General features: G+C 50.9%; 8 protein-coding genes across 8 annotated transcripts; 2 read left to right on the top strand and 6 right to left on the bottom strand.

Annotated features, from left to right (window-relative positions):
- Positions 1-1,327: 1,327 nt before the first annotated feature.
- HO133_001795 (uncharacterized protein) lies at positions 1,328-3,236 on the bottom strand (the record flags this gene model as incomplete). The annotated part of the gene is made up of 7 exons (XM_037292723.1): positions 1,328-1,699; positions 1,762-1,925; positions 1,978-2,025; positions 2,103-2,345; positions 2,397-2,526; positions 2,579-2,992; positions 3,042-3,236. The coding sequence occupies 7 exons, from the start codon at positions 3,234-3,236 to the stop codon at positions 1,328-1,330; spliced, it is 1,566 nt and encodes a 521-aa protein (XP_037151262.1).
- A 1,671-nt stretch (positions 3,237-4,907) lies between these two features.
- HO133_001794 (uncharacterized protein) lies at positions 4,908-5,974 on the bottom strand (the record flags this gene model as incomplete). Its single annotated transcript, XM_037292722.1, has 2 exons — positions 4,908-5,513; positions 5,567-5,974. 2 exons carry the CDS (start codon positions 5,972-5,974, stop codon positions 4,908-4,910), a joined length of 1,014 nt encoding a protein of 337 aa, XP_037151261.1.
- A 719-nt stretch (positions 5,975-6,693) lies between these two features.
- HO133_001793 (uncharacterized protein) lies at positions 6,694-7,679 on the bottom strand (the record flags this gene model as incomplete). The annotated part of the gene is made up of 2 exons (XM_037292721.1): positions 6,694-7,580; positions 7,625-7,679. 2 exons carry the CDS (start codon positions 7,677-7,679, stop codon positions 6,694-6,696), a joined length of 942 nt encoding a protein of 313 aa, XP_037151260.1.
- A 672-nt stretch (positions 7,680-8,351) lies between these two features.
- HO133_001792 (uncharacterized protein) lies at positions 8,352-9,796 on the bottom strand (the record flags this gene model as incomplete). The annotated part of the gene is made up of 3 exons (XM_037292720.1): positions 8,352-9,108; positions 9,163-9,454; positions 9,508-9,796. 3 exons carry the CDS (start codon positions 9,794-9,796, stop codon positions 8,352-8,354), a joined length of 1,338 nt encoding a protein of 445 aa, XP_037151259.1.
- Positions 9,797-11,588: 1,792 nt separating this feature from the next.
- Positions 11,589-12,205, top strand: HO133_001791 (uncharacterized protein; the record flags this gene model as incomplete). Its single annotated transcript, XM_037292719.1, has 3 exons — positions 11,589-11,994; positions 12,042-12,061; positions 12,122-12,205. The coding sequence occupies 3 exons, from the start codon at positions 11,589-11,591 to the stop codon at positions 12,203-12,205; spliced, it is 510 nt and encodes a 169-aa protein (XP_037151258.1).
- A 417-nt stretch (positions 12,206-12,622) lies between these two features.
- Positions 12,623-13,769, bottom strand: HO133_001790 (uncharacterized protein; the record flags this gene model as incomplete). The annotated part of the gene is made up of 3 exons (XM_037292718.1): positions 12,623-13,412; positions 13,469-13,618; positions 13,735-13,769. 3 exons carry the CDS (start codon positions 13,767-13,769, stop codon positions 12,623-12,625), a joined length of 975 nt encoding a protein of 324 aa, XP_037151257.1.
- Positions 13,770-15,182: 1,413 nt separating this feature from the next.
- Positions 15,183-16,201, top strand: HO133_001789 (uncharacterized protein; the record flags this gene model as incomplete). The annotated part of the gene is made up of 2 exons (XM_037292717.1): positions 15,183-15,248; positions 15,296-16,201. 2 exons carry the CDS (start codon positions 15,183-15,185, stop codon positions 16,199-16,201), a joined length of 972 nt encoding a protein of 323 aa, XP_037151256.1.
- Positions 16,202-18,979: 2,778 nt separating this feature from the next.
- On the bottom strand, positions 18,980-20,410 carry HO133_001788 (uncharacterized protein; the record flags this gene model as incomplete). Its single annotated transcript, XM_037292716.1, has 5 exons — positions 18,980-19,393; positions 19,509-19,550; positions 19,605-19,772; positions 19,825-20,238; positions 20,303-20,410. 5 exons carry the CDS (start codon positions 20,408-20,410, stop codon positions 18,980-18,982), a joined length of 1,146 nt encoding a protein of 381 aa, XP_037151255.1.
- Positions 20,411-22,315: the final 1,905 nt, after the last annotated feature.

The raw sequence follows: 22,315 nt of genomic DNA, 5'->3' as shown, positions 1-22,315 counted from the left end.
CCGAGAAAGTGGAGCAAGCCCGCACAGGCCTGAACAGCAGCCCTAACCCTACCTCCCTTGCGGAAAAGCGTCCCAATGGCGGAGGGCCCTAGAACGAGCTCCTCCTGAGAGCGCATATAATATTATTGAACTCTACTTTAGGGACTCCTGTGACCCGTACTGGGCTTAGGTCAGGCGCAACTACCGAAGCACGGGGCGTCTAAGCGCAATATCTAGATACGTATCTACCATACCTACCTACCTTGCTTAGGTAGCCGTCCAGGGGAGCCGGGGCGTTAAGCATCCGAGATCTCAGCGCGGGCCTCCAGTTCACGCCCACAGAGGACCTACCAAGTCGAGGTCCCAAATCCACACAGGTAAAATGTTGCAAAAAAGGTGGCAATCCTGAAGCTCTCACCGTTTCTGTTTAATAACTGTCCATGTCAACTCACGAATAGGCTACTTGGGATCTTCACCGGGGCTAATTCCCTCCCTCTATGGATGTCTTTCCCTCGATCCACTAACCTCACATTCCTTCCTACCTTACCTGCCTCCAGGAATCAAAACAACTCCGCCTCTCAACCTCATTTTCGTAGCATACACGTGCGCTCCGAAACGTCGGCGGACTTCCTCGCCAGCCCAGACAACGTCTGATCTGCTTCTTCACACTCCAAGCTTGAGCTTCTGAAGGGTTTTCGAGGTTCCCTACAGATTGTTCTAATCTGTCATTCATGAAGACTTTCGGTCGCAAACGCTCTGGCCGATATCGGGGTATACTTTCGGGCCTGTTCCACAGTCAGACTCCGCGTTAGGATGAGACTGCAGAGTCGCGAAGTATACTGTGCCTGGTTTCTGATCAGGGGTCTGGGTTGGTTAATGTACAGTGAGTTATATGAGACTGGAGTCAAAGCATTGGTGAAATCCAGACGCGATATGGTGAAATGGATTGGAGCATCGTTTGTTTTCTGTGCTTTCCTTGCTTATGTGGAGCATCTTGGAACGTTGACATATGTGATCTATATATGATAGGACAATGAATGAACCATAACATAATGAATGCTTTTGTCCACAATTTTGTAACATGGAATCGCGCATTAAGAAGCCGACTCTGTAATGTTGTAAACAATCCCAAAGGATAGAGCTAGACGTACAACCCTTTTTACCACATGTACAACCCCCAACCCCCCCCCCACCCCCCTCCCCCTCCTCATAAACTCATTCAGCACAGGCAGCTCTTCCGGCTACTATTACAACAGAGACCTTCACAGCAGCGGTCTCTATCAGCAAATCGTCTTGCCCGTCCTGCCTGCACAGGGCACCATTATATCGCACTCTCCAAATCCCCGCCCTATACCTGCCCCTCCAGCGCCTCCTTCTTCTCGATAACCTGCCGACAAAGCTTACTCCTCCTCCTGAGCCCGCCTCCAAACTTCAGCAGCAGAAAGGGCACCACGGCCATCGCCAGCGTCACAAACCCCAGCAGGCTCGACGCCCAACCCACTCCCAGCGCGCCGTACATCGGCTGCGCGAGCAGCGGCAGAAGAGCGCCGAGTACGCTGCGCATGATGGCTGCAGAGGCGAGTGCGGAGGCGGTGAGAGTCCCGTAGCCATCGGACAGGTAGCTGGTTAGCGCCATGAAGATGATTTCAACGCCCATGCCGTAGGGGATGCCGGCGAGCATGGGGATGATCCAGTGGGTAGTGGGGCGGGCTGACCAGCCCTGTGGTTCGAAGGCGGAGATTAGCGTGTGAAAAATTAGAAGGTGGGAGCGACTTGACATACGAGCCAGAATAGTGAGAGCGCGCATAGAGGACCGCCAATGCATGCGAGAGGCATGCGCCGGTATTCCTCGTTGAAAGCCCAGGGGGCATTCCTCGCTTTCGCACGTTCGAGATAACGCTCCCACCACAAGACAATGATGATGTCGAGGCAGGCGCCGATTGGCACTTTCCAAAATCAGTACCACGCTCAGAAATAGACTACATCCCTGAAACTCACTGGGTATGAATGCAAGGGCGGAGACGCCGGTGCTCATTTGGTACACTCCTGGTCGAGATTTCAGCCATTGCAACTCAGACCAATGAGGTAGCTGGTGAGATCAGCCGGTAGATGAAGCGTCTCACCTCCAAAGATTATCGGGTATGCTTCGAAGAATAGATAGAAGATGGCATATACCATGGCCATGAGGAGGGATGTGGCCAGTACGATTGGCTCAGAAAACATGCGGAAAGGGCGAATGAAGGCCACCGATAGAGTCTTTGTCAAGCTTTGCTTGTTCGATACAAGAGGCGTTGGCTTGGCTGACTTACCAACCCAGGTCCTGGCGGCTCGAGCACGTCGAGCGTGTAGCACTGGTCCATATGTTTCTATTCGTCTCAGTGACGTGCTCCAAACCCGGAAGGGAGACTTGTACTTACCCGGAAGAAACAGTAGAGGAATAAAAGATACACCAGCTAACACTAGAGCGACCCAGTATTTCCGCCTCCAACTGACTGACGAGACAAAGCCAGCGATGATAGGTCCACTAGCAGGTCCAACATTAAGAACCTAGCACCGAGTCAGTCAAAGTGCGATGAGAATAAGAAGCTTTTGGACTCACTATCATAAGCACCATGATGGCTAGTCCCCGATGAGCAGCGTTCGAATAGAGGTCTGCACAGATGCCTCCTCCTAAAGTATAGGGCGCAGCAGCACAAAGTCCGACGAGGAAGCGAAATATGAGGAGCGCTGGCCACGTAGGCGCCATGGCGCAGCCAAACGTGAAAGCAGTATATCCAATAAAGGATATGATCATTATGATTCTTCGACCGTACATCTCGCTCAGAGGACTGAAAAGCAAAGGTCCGAATACGTAGCCGATCAAGAATACGGATATGGGAAGGCCGTATTGCTGTTCATCAGTGACGTGAAAGTAATCTGCGGTGTAGGAGACGGCTCCGCCAGGAAGCGAAGACGCAATGGCTGAATTGAGGACAATCAGGAAACATGTGCTGACGGCGAACAATTTCTTGGCCTTTGTAATAGGTCAGAAATGTGCACAGCTAGTGAAGGGATAGACCTACCGGCGACCAATCCTCCGCGCTTTCCGATACGCATTTATTGAAGTCGATGAGAGCCTTCTCATCTTCAGTAGTCCCTTGAGAGTAGACCGATGACCTTGTTGACCATGGCTCAAAGTCGAATTTGGGAAGGCGAAATTCGTCGACACTTGGGACGATGCTAGGTCTAGACATGGCTGGTGAGTATTCCGGGTTCATTCCAACGAGATAAAGTTGCAGTTGACGGGATCAGCCTAGGTACCTTTTCTCCTTATGTATAAATCCACGAACATCGTACGTGCCATGTTCCTGGTAACTTTAGCTTAGACGATTTCAATCTAGGTACTCAATTGCAGTTGCATTCAAGCGCTCTCGCGGTCCTCATCTCCTCACTGTGAGGCCAGTGTATTTTCACCATATGCAGATACATGCATTAAATTGTTTCTGTGACACGGGTGGCTTGCTTCCTAGCTGCGTCAAATTTGATGGATACGTTGCTTAATTGGCACAGAGGTTAGAGCCGCACCCGTTCCCGGTGGCCGTCAGTGGTGGTCAATGCAGGGAATTCATTGGCGCACGCCATGACTTCGCCAGAAGCGCGTATTAAGGACTTTGTCGGATAAAACCTTCACAGGGCCCTAAAGTACCTGATAATTGGGAGCTTCGATGTATTTGCTTTCCGTTCATTTCTCCAAAGTCTCGATGATGCACAGACGTTATTCACGTGAACACGGAAGATCAAAAGACTAAATAACCTGTAGCTTGTTGCACGGATTTGTGAGTGCAATTATAGAACTGCAGTCAAACTCAAAAGCTCAGTCTGGTGCCTGGCGAAAGCCCCAATTTCGAGATGGTGTAGAAGTAGCGACCATCGTCGATGCATTCGCAGAAATGTCTAAGGGCATATTTACCGCTTAGACTTGGTAGTAGCTTCAGCATCATCGTCGTGGAGCCACTCACTGGCTTAGCAGTAGATCTGATCTGGTTTGGTTTATGGCAATTTTTTGGGGCTCGGATGGATCTGACCACAAATGACGAATGATGAAGTCAAGAATCTAGAATCCAGTGTTTCCTAGGACATACGTCACATTGTTAGCGTGACATCGCAGAGAATCCTCGTATCCACGTACGCGTACAACAGATGATGAAGACATAGTCTTGAAGTGAACCAAACAAAGACGTGGACTCGAATCATACTTCAGAAGGGGCAAAAGATCAGGAAAGCAGGTCACTGTGGGAGGCGTTGCCTGAACAACGTTTGCAGAAGGTGGGACTCTCGTTCACGGTGAGGCAAGTGTCATCATAGTTCTGTTGTGGCCTTCGCGTAAGCCTTCAAGAAAGCGAATTTCGGGGGATCAGTCATGACATCTGAAAGGACAACGCTGGTGTGGGATCGATTGCACAATAGTGAGGCCGAGACGGAGAAACATCGATTTTTGATGCAAGCTCAACGACGCGTAGCCGTGCCATAAGGCGACCCTGCCTTGAAAGCAAAGTCCGCTGGCGACATGTCATTGGATGGCTGTCACACAGCGCAATCTTGAAGGAGTCGAACACAGGTGCAAAAAGACCGGTCGATGACGGCCAACACATTCTTCCGGGCTGATATCCAAATTTGAAGTGAAATTGAGAGGGTTCCAACTTCTCAGACTGGTACCTTTTTGGACAGCTTACGTGACACTTATCTCCCTCAGCGTCAGCAAATGTCTTACCCGGGTGGCGTTCAATGCTGTTTCTAGCCAGAACGACTGAGAAGGTGCCCATGCCCAAAGAGTCCCGCAAGTGTAAAAACTCAATGAGAGAGACACCGAGGGGCACAGCTTCAACATCTAAGCCCCAATTGATGGAAGCCTGGTAGGATGTTCGAGGTATGACGCTGGGTAATTCCCATCACTGTTCACCATACCCGCCCTTCTCGACTAGCTTCACCACTCCTCCTGCCACTTCGTCGAGTATACTCTTGGCCTGTAGACCATCAATCCATTCATTGGGGATCGCTTCAATGCCATACCACGCTCCAGATAGCCCACCGTAGACAGCACCAACGGTATCAGCGTCGTCACCTAAATTGACGACCTTCAGAGCTCCTTCTTGAAAAGTCAATGTCGAAAAGAAGGCCCAGAGCGCCGCCTCAAGCGTGTGCACCACGTATCCGGAGCTTTTGATCTGAAAGTCAGGCGTCTGGACGAAGTGTTCAAAATCGGTTGCAGACTGCTCTTCCCTTTTGTCCTTGTACCTGTCGAATGTTGTACGAAGGACCGTAGAGGTGAACGGAAACTCCTGGAGAGCAGTGAAAAGTTCAGCCTTAGTGATACCAGGTTTAGTCATAATAAGAGTGATTAGGTGGGTATAGACTTGGCACGCTTCTTGACAGGTAGGATGAGGGTGCGTGGGTGTAGAGGCCAGTGCGGCGGACTTTTGAGCGAGTACTGGAAAGTGGTGGTAGATGAGTGGTATGGGAGCGCAGCGCATGAGGGAGCCGTTGCCGCATGCTCTCTGTGGGGCGAACGTCAGCTGGTGAAGAGAAATGGATGTTCGGGTTGCCGAACCTCATGGGTCAATGCTCTATCGACCATGTTCTGGTAGTGTCGGAGCTCCAATGCACTGATGTTCCCAGCTTCCCTCCATATGTCCAGCGACTGCCTAGTAGCATTCCCAATATCAAAACACTTCCCCGTAGCACTCATATAGCCATCCTGGTACCACCTCACGTACTTTCTGATCTGATCATGGATTACAAACTTCCCATCTGTGTCCACTAGAGATTGTGCGAGGCACAACATTGTTGAAGTGTCATCAGTCCATGTCCCAGGTTTCAGACCAAAGGTCGCATTGAAGCGATACGACGTTACGGGAGCGAAGGTGCCTCGGCGGCGAAATTCGACGGGACCGCCAAGGGCATCGACGACGGCGGTACCGTAGAGAGAGCCGCGGATGCGTGAAGGTGTGGAGACCATATTCTTGGTACTATAGATACTATGAGGGACAGAGAGTGCTATATCCTTGCTTGCTGCCTGACTGGAGTGCTGGACTAGCCAGCGTCGAGGCTGCGGCCTAGCTGAAGCCGCATCTCAGCTCCGAACATTAGTAGTCTGGGGGCTGTTCACTTCACAGGAGTTTAGGCTATACGCACTGACAAGACGTCTAATTGGGACTAAGTGGACGTGGGCATGTACTTCAGGGAGTGGTCGGAGAAAATTGTGCAAACTGCATTAAATTATGCACACATTCACATTTTGCGCAGTTTGTAAAATAGCTGCACTTCATTGGGTTTCGTGAATACAGGATACGTGAAGCCACAGGAAATAACTGCCCAACATCGCTGCCTCAGTGAGTGGTATTTGCCAGGGATATGCCCCCGAAGACGACGGCATTGTCCTCTTGCTCCACCAAACAAAAGGCTTCGTCCCGCCAAAGGAGGCATGCTCGTATTAAAAAATTGTGTTGGCCATTTACCGCACGATTGGAATCGGACACCAGCCCGGCATTGATCGACGACTGTCCATCTCCTACCTTTCATGTCTGAGAGAGCAAAGGATTGGATCAGGGTTCCGATATAGGTTTCCACAAAAGTCCACACGGGACGACGTTGCTGTTATGCCCATTGCATAGTTCAGTCCTGGACCCTTGCGTATTAGTGTGATGAAGAGGGCTGGTAGCATGGTATCTTCTCAGCTTACTTTCCCTGCTCAACCGCGTTACTCAAATCCAAAGTCATTCTCTCATGCATACAAGGCGGCTCTTCCATCAAATCCTCCACTGTCAATTCTATACACCAGGACCTTATGTTGGACAACCTCTGTAAAGGGCTGAGAACACCACCGGCTAGTAAGATGTCGGCTACCTGGATGTCGCCTTTGTGCCATATCTTTCTCAGCCCAATCCAATGGGGCGTTTCAAGATCCTCAACAGGCGAGTCATACTCAACAGTTTGTTGATCTCTTTGCCAGCTGGCCACTACACCGAGATCTATATCCACATGGTCTACCCACGAACACCGGGCCAATAGCTCAACGAAGTCTTCGATCATGTTCGATGCACGCAGTGTATCAGTCAAGTCTTGCTGCGCTGCATAGTCGAGCTCCCCGTTTTCCTCATCGTACCTCCAGCCTATCGGACAACTTGGAATCATGAATTTAGCGATGAGCAGGACCTTTGTGAATCTGGCTAGCTTTTGAGGGCTCCTTGAGCCTTGCATCAGGGGAGGATCGTAAACAACGTCGAAGGTTTCATATTGATCGTAATCTCCGAAGTGATATGCCTGAAAGTCGCCCTCGAGGGGTTTATATCTCCAAGTCCCTTTATTTGGATCTACAGTTTCGAGGCCTGAATAGAAGACCGGAAAAGCCTCGAAATATACCTGGTGGTTCACCCTCAGGATCTCAGGATGTCGGCCCATACTGATGAGGTCTTGCATGTCGATGGAACGTTCGACCTTAGGCCGTTGGGTCTCTGGGCCTTCACGCCAGGGTCCGAAGCGAGGGCCGCTGAGAAAGCAGTCATCTCCTGGCTCCTTCTCGAAGAGGTAATGGTATATCCTTAGTCTGATTTCTGTTTGCTCGGCTTAGTATTTGTTTGAGGCCTAGGCTAGTTGGCTTGGTACTCACCAGGTGGGATACTCAAGAACGCGCGTGACTGGCTCGAAGGAGAGGCGGAGGCCATTTTGAGTGTGGCCAGTCAATCCTTCGACTTAGACAATGCCGGTTGAGAAGTCTCGAAAGCTAGTGAACCAAGACACGTACTCCCAGTACGGGTGCTGGATGCATGAGCATTAACATATAGAAAATTATGTGAAATGTTTGCGCGTTGCTAGCTACAATGACGTATGTCAACAACACCCTGGAACGGAGTGAAAGCAGCCCGGCAGTCACGGGACCGTGAAGTTCAGTAATTCCATTACCCCTTTCGCCATCCCCATATCGCCCTGGTCGATTATACAACATACCACAGTGGTCTGAACAGTGTCCCTAATTTTCATAATCCTTACAGATCAGTTTCAACATCATAATCTATCAAGAGCAAGAATTGGAATTCATTAAGAATGCCTTGTTTATGCCATATGGGAACTAGCGGATGCCAAACCATTGCGGAAGCTGCGGCTTTGTTTTACGCTGTCCTAGCCTAAAAAAGTGTGGCTCCTCGAGCTCTATGGTGGACCAACCCTGTCAACTCATGAGGAGATGAGGGTTGGTAGTGAGTAGCATGGTGTATGCTATATTGAAGTCGGCTAAGACTGACTTGCAAGCTTCCGAATGTCTTCACACGAAAGAACAAAGTATTTACAACGATCGGCTAGACGGACTTCCAATATCGTGAAGATTACAAAAACTCATATCAATAAGTCCCCGTGGACGAAAGCTTCGTGTATCCAGGATACTGAGCAAAGTCGTTAGCGAATTGGCCCTCGTTGATCGCACTCAACTGCGGGCAACCCAGCGCACCAGTCGCCTCGTTGATCGCTGTTCCCAATGCATCCAGCGCCGCATCATCGTCCGAATACAGCCCGGAAAGAATGTCAGGCGACTCCATTAGTGAAAGTTCGAGGCCATAGCATAGTGCATTGTTGCCCTGCAGAAGGTTCGAAGAAGTGTAGACGCCGCCAGTGAGATTTTGGGGATCTACGCCGGTGAAGGTGTTGGTTTTACCAGTGTTGCCGCCGAGGCTGAGGAATTCCGGATGCTGTTGAGTCATCGTGGCCGCGTCCATGGAGAGGTAGGGGATGGTGTAAAAATCGACCGGATTTCGCTTGTACCAGTTGTTTGGGAAGGACTCGTATCCGGGCGTGTATTGGAAGTTGGGGTAGTCGCCAGTAATGGAGTAGAAAGATTTGAAGACGTCGCCTGTGAGGAGACCTTCGGGGTATTCGGAGGACTTATTAGCCATGAATCGGTAGATGAAGGACCAAGCGGCGGGAGATGCTACAACGCCGCTAAAGGGTGCGTTGAAGAAGTACGGGTTGTTGCTGATGGATTGCTGGAAGCGGGTAGCGCGGTACTCGGTGAGTACTTGAAGGTCGATGCTGTCGCCGTTTTGTTGACCGAGTTCGTACAGTGCAGAAAATTGAGAGACCTGAACCAAGTAGTCGTTGCCGCTGTGAGTGTTTTAGCATTGGAGGATCTGGATGGAACACGTGCAAGCATCTTACTATTCAAAAAGGTCGCCACGAGTCGGAGACACGTCCCCCTCGTACTTGTTGTGGGAGCCTGAAAGACCTTGTGGCTCGCCTAATAGGCCAGCCACGGTGAGACCGGCAACTGGGCCGCCGATGGAGTAAGAAGTAAGATCGCCATCGAAGATAGAACCATAGACGGCAAGAAAGCTGGCTAGATCCGAGCCCATACCAAAAGCAGCCCCTGTCCCGTTTATAAATTCGTCTATGGTACCTACGCCGCTATGAGGGAGGTAGCCATGGTTGGCCATAGCATTCAAACCCGGGCCTACGAGAAGGTATGAGAAGACTTCACCTCGACCTTTATACGAGAAGACTTACACGGTCCGCGCTGGTCTGTCGGTCCCGGTGCAACGAAAACGTATTGGCCTTGATTACTGACATATTGCTCAGTAGCATTGAAAGGCGGCACAACTCCAGGAGCCTGGCGCCTGGCGATTTCATGTCCTTCTGCGACAGCGCGCTTGGCGAGCTCAACGATATGGGGGCAGGGTGAGTCGACCTGGGCTGGGTCTGCATTTCGTCGCTGGAGGAAAGCTTCAGAGAGGCGGGAGGGGAAAGCAGAGACTTGGTAGGCTGACAGAGCTAGCAGAGCCAAGGAAGCCAACATGGTGAAGACTCAGATATGCAACGATTCCACAAGAGAAGTGCTGCTGCAAGGGTAGTCAGGAACAGCAAGATGTCTCTTCTGGCTTTATAGCCGTCTCTTTCTCTTGCAGAAATGCACCTCGGCTTTCGAACTGCTCATGAAGGATCAGATCATCTCGCCACCTACTTCTTTCTCCGAGGATATCACATGGCGATGATGATCTCGGCTTCATCATCCCCAACCGCGCAAAACCATGGTTGCAACCCTTTCCTCCGCCGAACCTACCAAAACACGCATTAACCAATCAAGCACCATATTTCTTGTCACGACTCAAGGGCTCGTACAACATAGGAGGGTCATCTACAAGCCAGCCAGGAGTGTGGTTGATAACACCAATGAGATGCGCGCAAAACGTCCAGGATAGAGAGTACAAGGTGAGAAAAAGGTAGAGAAAGGGGCTTAATGACAACCCTTTCCACTGTCGGATAGATTTGCCGCGTGAATGTTTTGAGTATGGCTTGAAACTGCCGATTCCGGTCAACCGAATGACGAAATTTGGAACGCGCTTTTCCTAATGCTGACACCATCTATTCTCGAAAAGGAGATTCTCCGGCCATCATCGCGGCACGGAACCTCTCCCTCGGATGTATCGCTGCGGGATAGATACTAGAATCCGAGCTTCATGATTTCTGTAGGAGTGGGTATACCACACCTCCTCATTGTAAAATCCCAGAAGTGTGATAACAGCATCCTCGCTTTAGCATCATTCGACTCTTACCTCGGACCACTCCGGGCAGCAGGAACAGCAGCGAAATGACAAGGAGCAATGAATCCTCCTATCTTCGAATAGCTAAACCCCCTCCCCCTCCACTTTTTCTCCCCTTCTCGCACCATCGCGGATGGCAGGTGCGCTCTGGCAGCACCAAGCAGCCATCTCTTGCTAGTTTGGAAAGTTCCACAGACCTTCTGCCCAGCCTGGATGACGGAGTCACCACCATTGAACCCTGATCGACCGTGGATGTACCTCCAACAACTTCGTTGATCTGACTGGCTATCATACCGCTCGTTAAAAAGATTGACATGTTGAAAGATGGTCAAACGCAACACCCCGGGAATGACGCGAGCTATCGTCCGGACTGGGGAGCAATACAGCCTTCGAATTCGTCCCGGCCCACACTACCCGGAGACACCGAGCTTAGCGAAGTGACACGATCGAGCGAGACCCTGCGAAAATCGCATTCACGAAGGAAGAGTGGATCCGACCTCGGGCCCAGATCTAGACGGATTGCCTCAAGGCCAAGGCACGGTACGGCTTCATCATCACCGATAAAGAGCTTGTGGTTACACATGTAAAAGCAATGCCAACGAGTGCATCACATGGGGTGCAAAGTACGCAAATCCCATCCGATGACATACCAGCGGATCGAGCTGTCAAATCAGGCTTGCTCGAGTACAAATCTATTCCTGGGAACAACAACTACAATACGTAATTCAGCGACCCGAAAGCGATGATAGTGAACCTTAGCCTTTAGTGGCTGCATATCATGGCTAGGGAAAAACAATGTATCAAGGGAGTGGACACTGCTGTGCAGATCAAGAGGCTGTGTGCCGATTCCGTCAAAGGTCCACACCTCTAACCTGCCCTACCACGTAACAGCCCACTCCCTCGCTTCATCAATCGATCACCAGTCGCACCTGGTCTAATTCTACCATCTCACATCGCCCCGTCCATCTTCAATCATCACACCTCCGCGCGGACATCACGCTCCCCATCATCTCAAGCAATCATATTCTGCGCAACACCCTCCTTCACATGCGGCAGCAAAATCAACCCGATCGCAACCCTCGACCACAAAATCGACCCTTGCAGGTCATAGAGAGCCGCAGTGTCCAGCCCCGTGAGCCCCGCGCTGGTGAGGTCCACCATCCCCCGCAGGAAAGAATCAGCGGCACCCCACGGTACGGCTCGTTCGGCGGCGTGGAAAGCGAGGCGCAGACCGCCGTGGGTGAGCGAGAGGACCTTTGCGGGGGATATTCGGGACCGGTTGCGCATGAGGGTGTTGTGGACGGAGGCGTACATGTCCGAGATGGCCTCGGCGGTGCTGGAGAAGGGGGAAAAGGCTTCCCGGTCGTTGAAGATGATGTTCCGGCTACCGACGATACGGTTCCCGGGGGAGAGATCGTGGCGGGAGTGTCGTCGTATCTGAGCGTTCGTGGACGTGGGTCTGGATACTAGTCCGAACGCTATGATCGAAAGCGGTTGCAGATATGAGATCAGCGCTCTCGGTATGTCTGCTGTTGGAGCGGAGGGATGTGGGATTTGCAGTGGATGTACTGACGAGGAAGATTGCTGCAGAGGCTAACAGGGCCGACGGATACGATTTTTTCTTTCGGGAGAGCATGTTGCAACATATCCACGGTGCGGTCTAAGAAAGTCCATCGTCTCATGGAATATCTGGTCAATTCGCACCCATGAATGCATTTCGATCAATAGTAAAAAGCAGTCGCGATGTTTCTGCGGCTCAAGTTTGAGGGTTTTCGTCTTCGTGGTGCACGGTTCTTATCAGCACTCGAGGCGAACCGCACGTTCTGGCGCAGGCGTGACCGTAAGTTGGTTTGCTGCTGGCGTGCATTGGCGCAATTCCGGGGTAATATTTACGATAAGGGGTAGACATTCCAGGAAGTGCGCTTTTCAAGTGAGTAGCAGCCCAAGAATCGCTGGGCATAGGAAGGGACACATGGTAATCTCTAGTTGCGATATGAAAAATATATTGGACCTGACGGATGGAGCATTACCAATGCATACTTATCATTGCTCATGAGCAGGTAGTCATCGAACGTTTGCCATTAGGTACCAGCGTCGACGCCGCTGGTCTTGCCTTTGGTCACGTTTCCACTCTCGCCCTTTGCACCCCAGGCCCACGGCATCCACCCGCTCGCTTGCTGCTTCGCTCCCTCTCCCTTCAGGTCGTCCTTCCCAATCTCCTCAAACTCCGCTTCACTCCTACTCTTTCTCAGCCCCTCTCCCAGCTGCTCTCCCGTCAACCTTTTTTCCACATCCCTTTCAATGGCCGCCTCGGTGCCCAAGCCATCCGCCTCCTTGTCCAACGCTGACAACAGAACCCTCAGCCTATCCCTCTGCGTAGACAGGAACGTCATCTTCTCCGAGGCTGATGTCATACCCTGCGGAATCAATGTGCCAGATCGACTGAGGTCTTCCGCCTGCACTTCCCTGCTGCCTGTGCCGCCCGTAGCGCTTATCGTTCCCAGCGCCGCACTCAGCAGCCCGTAGAAATCACCTGCCGGGGCAGCCAAGCCCTCTCTTGCACTGGGCAAGTTGAATCTGGACAACAGACTCTGCGCATAGTTTCCTCCCTGGCTTGACGGTGTCTGCGGTGTCGCTTTTGGTTGGATCCCGAGTAGGTTCTCCTTCACAAACTCGATTGCGCGCTTGAGGTACGTGAGACCTGCGGACTTGGCACGATCGTGTGCGGAGATGATGAGATTGTCAATGTCGTGTTCGTGGCGGGCGAGGAACGGGTGGATGTGGGTTTGGTAGATGAACCTTGCGCCTTGGGTTTGAGGAAGGACGAGGTAGCAGAGGAGGAGGAGACGGAGGGAGGAGTAGAAGGGTAGCCTGGAGACTGTCAGCTTCATTCACTCGGGGTTCAACGAAAGGCTTTGACGACTTACCACGCGAGGATGAACCAAGTCCAGCTTTCAACCAGAGAGAAGCAGGAGAGGACGACCCAATACATCAGCCATGGTGTCAATTGAGCGGGGTCAGAGGTACGAAGGGCCTTGTAGGAGGCGAAGATTGGGAAGAGAATGGTGATGATGGAACTGCCGATCGGACCTTGTCAGCGCAGGTATCGCTTTGAGGTGCTACGGAAGCTTTGGGCACGCAGCAAACGGGCCGAGGTGGGGAAGGAGGGGCATTGGCTGATGATTTGACTTACGAAAGTAGATTCGGGACGATATCAAACAGGCCCATGATTGCATGTATACTCAGCTCAATTAAATAAGAAGCTGGATAGATGTCAATGGAGCGAAGAGAGAGGTAGATAGGTGATATCGGAGCAGATGACGGTGCCTTAGATGCCAGTGCTTATCGATAACGGTCAGATGACGTTCTGATAGGGCTGAGAGAAAGAAGGAGAGATGTTAGATCAGGGGTAAGGTACAACAACTTCTTACCTCGGCACATTCCGAGATGGTGAGGGGTCGTCATCATTCATTGCCGATACGCTAAGTCCTAGCTTTTGCTCAGTGAGTGGATCAAGCAAAAATCGTGCATACATATGAGGGCGAAGACCCCTGATGAGCTTGTAGAAGTCCTACAGTTGCCAGGAAATAACAATGATTTTCACAATTCTTCCCAAAACACCGTCACTTTACCTGCAGAAGAGAAATCGTAGAAGTCGTTCAATTCAGGCGCTGTACCAGAAAAGAATGACAATTCTCACCCAAAGATTCTTGGTATTAAAGGGGATTGGGGGGTTTCTTTTGTTTTTTCATTTAATGCTTTCCTGTTGCGAATCGGAATTCTCTCATGCTTGATTTACATCCTCTTACTTGACAGGTGTTGAAGGGACTCGTCTCAGTGATATGAGATTGCTATAAAAAACTACATGCAGACCACGTATTCACAGACTACTTGATCGATCGAGAAGTACCCGACTGCCATAATCAGCTACGTAAATACTTCGTAGGTACGAAGTGTCGATGTAGTATACAATCGGCACTCTGTCAATTCAAGCTTGCTGTCGATTGAGACTTGCAATATAGAAAATGTGTCGTTCACGACCAAGACTCTTACTTCTTCAGATGGCATCTTCCGTACTGGTGCTGGTGCAGGTGCAGATAGACGCTCGTTCTGGATTCAATAGTCCTCCGGGAATGGAAACATGTACAAGATTTATTGAAGCTTGAGTAGAAGTCAGGAGGCAGTTGTAAAGTATTCGCTCTACCTAAAGTAATCTGATTACGCTAAAGGCTAGCGTGGATGCAAGTACATCGACAAATATTCCGCCGTACCCGCTCTTGACGCCTGATTTGCCGCTCTTTCTCCGCAGACTCCATGTCATTCAAATGGAGGAACGATTGGAGATTGGCTCTTGTATCGATGAAGTAGCATCTCTTGGAGTTTGTCATCTTGGACCTTTCATCTTTGACTCATATATCCTCTCGACGACGTCAATCTGCTTGCTTGCTGCCCCTGTGAAGTCTCGAGCACCGTGTCCAACTCTCCTGCTGGGCCAGTAATCTTCCCGTAGCTGGTATTCGTCGCCTTTTCTAGTCCCTGCACCTCGCCAGCTTTTGACGTTGGCATACTCGGTTCGCTACCCCTCAACTGTAGCAGCGTTTGGTGCGTTCTGCACGGTGTGCTGGCACGACTGCTGCAAGGATGTGCATCGCCCTCTTTTCGACTGCTCATCCGGACTATGCTTTGATCTTGATCAACAACCGTGATGTATGCCGTGCGACGCCTTGTCTCTCCTTTAGCTGAGAGCACACCAGGAGTTCCTCGCCCGCCCAACAGCGCCGGCTAATTGGTGGGCTTCACCCAACGAGAATGTCCTCGGGGGTCGTGACCTCCAACGTAAGGAGCAAGGCACATGGCTTGGCATCACCAAACAAGGCCGCGTCGCAGTCTTGACCAACTTTCGAGAAGAAGGCGCCATCAAGCCAGAAGCCAGGAGCAGGGGTGCTATGGTCAATGCGTTCCTGACTCAACCTCAAAGTTTGGACGGCACTGAAAGGTTTATTCACGATCTCGTAGAGGATGAGGGCTTGAAGGGTGTCGGCGGCTTCAGCCTCGTATGTGGGAAGGTTGGAGAGCCTCTTGCGGTCATCTCAAATCGCACGCCCAACGTCGAGGACACGGTCTGGATTGCAAAAGACAAGGACGAAACGATCGGTCTCAGCAATGCAGCTTTTGGCAACAGGTCCTGGCCGAAAGTAGTCAGAGGAGAAGCGCTTTTGTTTTCTGCCATAAAGCAGAACCTCTCAGAGCAGAGATCTCAAGCCAGCTTCACCGAACATTTATTCCGTATCCTGGGTGAGGACATTTTGCCTAGGAAGCCTAAAGACTATCCATGGGATAGCTATGTGCAGGAGTTGCGCAAGAGCATTTTCATACCGGCGATCGGAGGTGAGGGCGCGGAGGAATCAAGAGCTGAGGATCTGGCTGCTGCGAAAAATGATCAGCATGTCAATGTTCAGAACGTGACGAAAGCAGCAGAGCAGGAACATGAATTTGATGGTGTGTACGGCACCCAGAAGCAGACCGTTGTGCTTGTGGATCGTCGAGGCCGAGTCAATTTTGTGGAGAGGACGTTGTATGATGCGACCGGCAAAGCAACGGTGGCGCCAGATCGCGATCGCGCCTTCCAATTTGATATCGAGGGCTGGAAGAACCAGTAGGGTACCAGCGGTTTTGACAAAGACTGAAGAGTCATGCGGAAGGTGCGGTGTTGTGGTTGTGGTTCTCAGAGGCGCGTTGTAGAAGGTAAGAGCCCTGGTGCTGAAGATGTCCCGTTGATGTTGACTGGGGATAGGCCAGCAAGATGTCGACAGGTACGGAGAAATGTCTGCGTGTGTGTACGTGGGTATAAGTTGTGATGCGGCGACAGCGACCACGATGTTGACGCATTGAGATGGTAAGGCCCTTTATCGGTGCTGGGTTGGGGGTCTCTTGATGATTTGAATATTTTTTGTTTATATATCCAAATAGGAGCCAAGTATCTTATCGGAGGATTTGTCCTCCACAGGAGTAGCCTTGGCCGGCAAATGTTTGGGGGAGTTCAGCACATGCTAGCGTCTTGTACTGCATATAGCGCTGCCGAGCTCCCTTCGCCGACCTGGTATGTAATGAAAACCAAGAAGAAGGCGAAAAATCTTTGGAACACATCTCTGCTTTACGCAAACCAATTTTATTTTTTTTGGTTTTCTGTTCTCGTCTCTTCCTTTCATGATGGGCGCTGGTGATCTGAGTGAGTGTCTTGCTCTCCAAACATACAACAGCCAGGCACCTCTTCCGCCGGACTTCGACGGACACTTTCTTGGCTCACCACCTTGCCACAATTCTCCCACCCGCGCGAAAAGATGGGGAACAGAAGTGGGCATACTCCTCCGTGTGTTGCCCATTTCTTCCTCCCCTCACCATGAGTTTTCCAGTGCTGTAGGACCCTCACCAACGTCGTGTTGATATAGAGTCCTGCCGGCTCGCTTGGCCATTTGCCATCCCCCTTTTCACCCAACACCACCATCTTGCATATACTCATCTTGATCTCGTGCGAGACATTCGATGCGTGATCATAAGGGTCGGGTACTCCTACAATGCTCCCCATAATCTCTGTGTTATTTTTTTCTTTCGATGCCTGCTAGAGCGCTTTGGGGCCAAAGATCACTGCCCTCGGGAAGCATCACGCACCTTTCCTCAAGCCGTGCGGAAACCAACAAGTTCAGCAAAGATCTACGTAGTCACGGATGATACAATCGATGTGCGGTGCGCGGACAGAAGCAAGGAAGAGCGCCTCGAGAGAGCAGCACGTGTTTTCCGGCAAGCTTTCTATAATACTAGCAGCCAAGGAAGCAGCTCATGCTGTTGACACACAGAGCAAGCCCATCGTGCCGTTCGACGTCCACTGTTTTCATCAAGCTGCAGCACTTTCTGCAGTCCGCTCTCCCACTCTCTCCAATCCCTCATTCTCCCACCTCTTCCCCTCGCTCAGAGGTCCAACTCGGATTCCGAGCGAGGATACAAGGCGCCAAGCATCATCTTTGCGATCTCTACCGGAAGAAACATCCCCGTAACCACCCCGACATGCCACCCAAGTACATCAAATCCAGTCGCCCACTCGAGACTCAACCAACTGTTGCACGGACCACAGAAGCTTCCGCGCAACTCCTTCACCGTCCGCTTCGAACGCCCATCCTTCGTCCACCACTCTCGACCCGAATGGCCCGGTGAACGGTCCGTCAAAACCAAAGCTCGATGAGCTCTGCTACCACGGACCCACATCTGCGCTCTGCTCGGTGCGCACTCTGATGGGAGCACGACCGTAGCGTTGAGCTTGCCGGTAGGCTTCTGCGTCGGCGGCCATGGCGTTGCGTGGTTTGCTCGATGGGTTCTGAGGGTCAGGCCATAGTCCAAGGCCTCGGGCGACGGATGATCAGGGTGATGGGTTTGGTGGTGTTTGGAGCTTGATGAGCCCGTGCAATGAGGTATGGTCGACGAGTCTGAGCTTGTGAATGTGGCGAATTGCTCAATGAGATGGATCGAAGCGTATAGCTTACTGGTGATGTTGTGAGAAAGTTGTAGTGAACGAGGGTGTGCGGGGGGGGGCGAAGGAGTGATAGGGTTACTACGGTAGTGAGATTGGACTATGAGACTGGAAGGTCTGGTGGGTGGATGGTCGAACGGAGGCGCACTGGTAGAAGTGTCTCGAAATATCATCGACCTTCATTGTGACTTCTTCTAGAGCGCAATTTCATCATGGAAGCAATGCAATCGAGAGCTACGGAGCCCATCGGCCACCAAGGTGTACATCGCGCGCACATTGAGGTGAAGGTGAAGATTCTGTTTAGCATTGAACCTCTTGTGAGCAATTGTGAGTAGATCTAATCTCAAGTCTTGAAAGATCTCATCAATGTTAGATGTTCCAGTCTGCAATGCACCACGGACGAAGGTATCAATTCCTTCGGGCGTTGCTCCCGAATTTGCCTGACCGCACCCAAGTGACGATAAAAGAAACAGCAAAGGATGGCGGCCTCGGATCAGCTCTCCGATGCTCACCCGAGTCTTGTTTTCGTGATTCGGACAAACTTCGATAACTTACGAGAAAATGTTGCCTGATTGTGCGCGTGAGCCCAGGTACTTAAGCTGCAAGGCTTGAGATGTTTGCCTTGTATCCGTCCAAACACCAGGAGATCAAAATGTTGGACAAGGCAATGTTTGGGTGAATCAAATCTATACATATTTAAGAGCATCACATCTGCCACAATCGCACTTCAGATATCTCACCAGTCTCCCCATAGAGCATGGAGTACAACAGGCGCCGCCCTCCACGAACAAATTCGAGCGATTCATCATCCCAGGACCCACAATGGAGCCCCAGTCGAACACCAACAAGCCCTAGCAGCTCGTGGAGACAAGACAACAGATGGCAATTCGTATGGCCGAACGACAAGCATCGAGGCTTATGGGGTAGATGGAAAGACATCCTCAGCAACAAAGGCCCCGACATCTTCATCGCAGAACAGAACACTCGTCAGCCTGAGCGACCTATTTGGAGTAATTGGAAGACGCGGGGACACCAGCATCCCAACAGCGATAACGTTCGCTGGGACAATCGTGGCAAACCTTTTCGGCAGGACGAAGAGTTCGTCGGTGTGTTTGATTTCCAACGCAGAGATCCTGACACCAAGTACGACTTCGCGACTCGAAGATACCGCAGGCCTCATGACCATGTCTGGAGCAATGTTGACTGGTCCAGGACCAAGCCCCATTGTCCAGTTCGGGTACGGAGCGCGAACGGAAGATGGGATCCTCCTGACCGCTGAGACTATGGGCACCCCATGATGGCGTGCCTGACGAGTAGGCTTAGTTGCATGCTGCGTGCAAGGCCAGCCACTGGCTTGCAAATCGGCCATCAGGTTGCTTGGTCCTTTTCCTTGATCTGATGATCGGGAACTGAGCATTGCGGTCGAGCAGCCGGGAACACTTCACGCAGGGTCTTGATTTGATGTCCAAGTATGAAGCCAGCATTTCCTTGAGCACCTGGTTAGCATGGCATAGATAAGTAGGCGCTAGCTTCAGACATACGAGGAGATCATTCAAATCGTTTGGTCTAGGACGCGTTCTGATTGCCTCAAGAATTGCTCTGTGAAGTTTTGATTTGTCTTTGCTGTCAACGCTGTAATTGTTAGGTCCTTCAGGGGTGGTATTGAGCTGAATCTGGAAATTGATTTGAGCTGGCAAGGGTAGATGGAGCTTGCACGATTTAGCAAAACTCATCTAAAATCAAACCACGCAGACAACTTACAGTCACCATCCTTGAATCCTCGATCAATGAAGCCTCGAGGCCCACGTGTGCGGAACGAAACTTGTCCAGCGCCTCATTCACGTCTTTCAAGCTGAGAGCGTCACCAGCCTCGGCGGTACCTTCTTCCTCTTTATCAACATCATCGTTGCCATCCTCCTGTTTTACATCGAGCCAATCCTCATGTTCTATGACCTTCCACCCTGTGATGCCTTCGCCGTTCTCCGTCCTACTCTCTTTGGCCCTTTCCATCACCTCTTTGGTCCCGCTGTCTTCCATTAGTTGTGTGAAATGCTTAATGGCTTGGGCGGCACCGTTGGCTGCTTGAGAGAAATTCGAGTGTAGCTGGTCTGGAGAGAGGGGGTCGACTAGGACGGAATCCATGACTTTGGGGATTGTTTCACGAAGGTTGCGAAGCTGTAGGGCATGCAATCAGCGAATTAGTGCGAAAAATTATCTATAGAGGTAGATAATGCCTTACGGAAATATGGACCTCTTGCAGGCGGGCAAGGGAGGACATGATGCTGGCTTCGTCCAGCTCCTTTTCAAGTGGTGGAACCTGATCGAGTGCTTGTTCATTCGTAGCCATTGTTGGTTCAAATTCCGTGACACACTGGATTAGAGGCTGTTGGTGTAAATGAGGTCCAGCAAATCAGATTGTAAGGTCACAGATGGTACATAGCCTATAGGCGAAGAGAAGCGCTTTGTTGTATTTATTATCTGGGGAAGTAAATCACAGTACTCTAAGCTAGTGATGTGATTTTGACTTTGCAGTAATTACACTTTACAGTAATTACACGTGTAATTACTGTAAGACACATGAGCCTGACGGTCACGCTAGTAGGGCGCTAGTAGGTACTTAATATTTGGCCTGAAAGCCTCCTATTGGGAGGTACCATTTCCGTGCCATTGACGGCAAGATTCGAATATTTGGTGCAAAATTTGCAGCTGGTAAGCATAGCCGAAGCCCCTGAAGGAGACTCGATGAAGGCATTCCAGACCGTCTGGTCTCTTGTATTGCTTGGTAGAAGGCGCAATGGTGAAAGGATGACTGTAAAAAGGTGGATTTGAATAGAGAAGGCAAAGTTTCTCCCGAGGCTCCGCAGAGAATTGCTAAGACCATGGATTTGACCAATCAGAAGGCTTACATAAGGATTACTAAGTGTTTTACATGATTTACACGCTGTCACGCAGTTTTTGCCTTACATTACTGTAATTACTGTAAGGCACATGGCCTTACATGTAAAATCACATCCCTACTCTAAGCTGAAATACACTTCGGGAACGGGAGCGGGATGCTATTAGCGTATGCACAAAGGTCCGGAATCCTTGGCGCTGAGAAAATCGCACACACCTCACCAAGAATAGTAGTAAATAGTAGCTTCATCTTCTCCAATATCATAATTCTATTGCTACCCTCATATCAAGTGAAGTTCTTATATACCTCGCTTACCCAATTTTTTAATATCTAATTCTAAGACTTCGGGTTTTGAATGGAGTAGGTAGGGCACGATTCTCGAGCGAATGAATGAGGGGAGGTCTGTAGGTATTGTGAGTGAAGAAAAAAATACTAAGATATCGCTAAGCGAGGTATACAGGAACTTCGCTTGCTATGGGTGATGGAAGGTCGGAAAGAAGAACATGAAGCTATTCACCACTATTCTTGGTGGGGTGTGTGCGATTTTCTCAGCGCCAAGGACACCGGACCTTTGTGCATACGCTAATAGGCGTAAGGGAAGCTCAAGAGCGACACTTACCTTATCTTACGAGTAAGGTAGTATGTCCCGTACCTAGGCGGGGTGAGCTCTAGTCACCAGGTGGCAGTCGGAAGCCTCCCAAAGTTACGGCCAATGGGTATCAAACCAAAAGAATGACTTGTTCCTGAAATATCCGTTCCGAAAAAGCGTTACCTACTCGTACGCTGCGTCACACTTCTGCTTATGAAGTTCAAGGTTTCATCAGATGAGATGGTACTCACACGCAAAAGCTCGTCCATGTCTACGATGATTGCCCATGGTGTACCGAGATTTTGCAACTCGCCGGCGTTGAGACACGGCGGTCCGGGGAACCACTTTTCAGCGCCGTACAAGTCATTCGAGATCGACTGTTTTCCCCACTCAATCGAGCTGTCGCGTTGCAGATAGGTAGACTGTACAACTACCACCCCACACTCCTTGAGCAGCCTCGACCGGAAAATTACGATCATGGCTACGAATCTTGGCCCGCGAAACGGGACCCCATCCTGCAGGAGCAGAACCGGAGGCAACGCTCTCTACGGAATAGCGAAACCCCTGTTCACGAGCCCTATCGGTGGTCTCCCAACTCGTGGGTTCCAATTCGAGCCGTTGGAAGCCCCAGATCGGCGGCCGACAACGCGAAGACGACCTGCTCGCCAAGATTGAGGCGACCGTCAAGGTGGGAGCTACCGTTGCGGGTTCTGCAGGAAACAGCGCTGATCCATCCGATGATGGAGACGAAAGGTCTGTGAATACAA

This window comes from Letharia lupina (genome assembly GCF_014066315.1).
Source record: "Letharia lupina isolate WasteWater1 chromosome Unknown contig_13, whole genome shotgun sequence".
Lineage (NCBI taxonomy): Eukaryota > Fungi > Ascomycota > Lecanoromycetes > Lecanorales > Parmeliaceae > Letharia > Letharia lupina.
The sequence above is the reverse complement of the archived record's forward strand: the minus strand, read 5'-3'. Positions and strand labels throughout refer to the sequence as shown.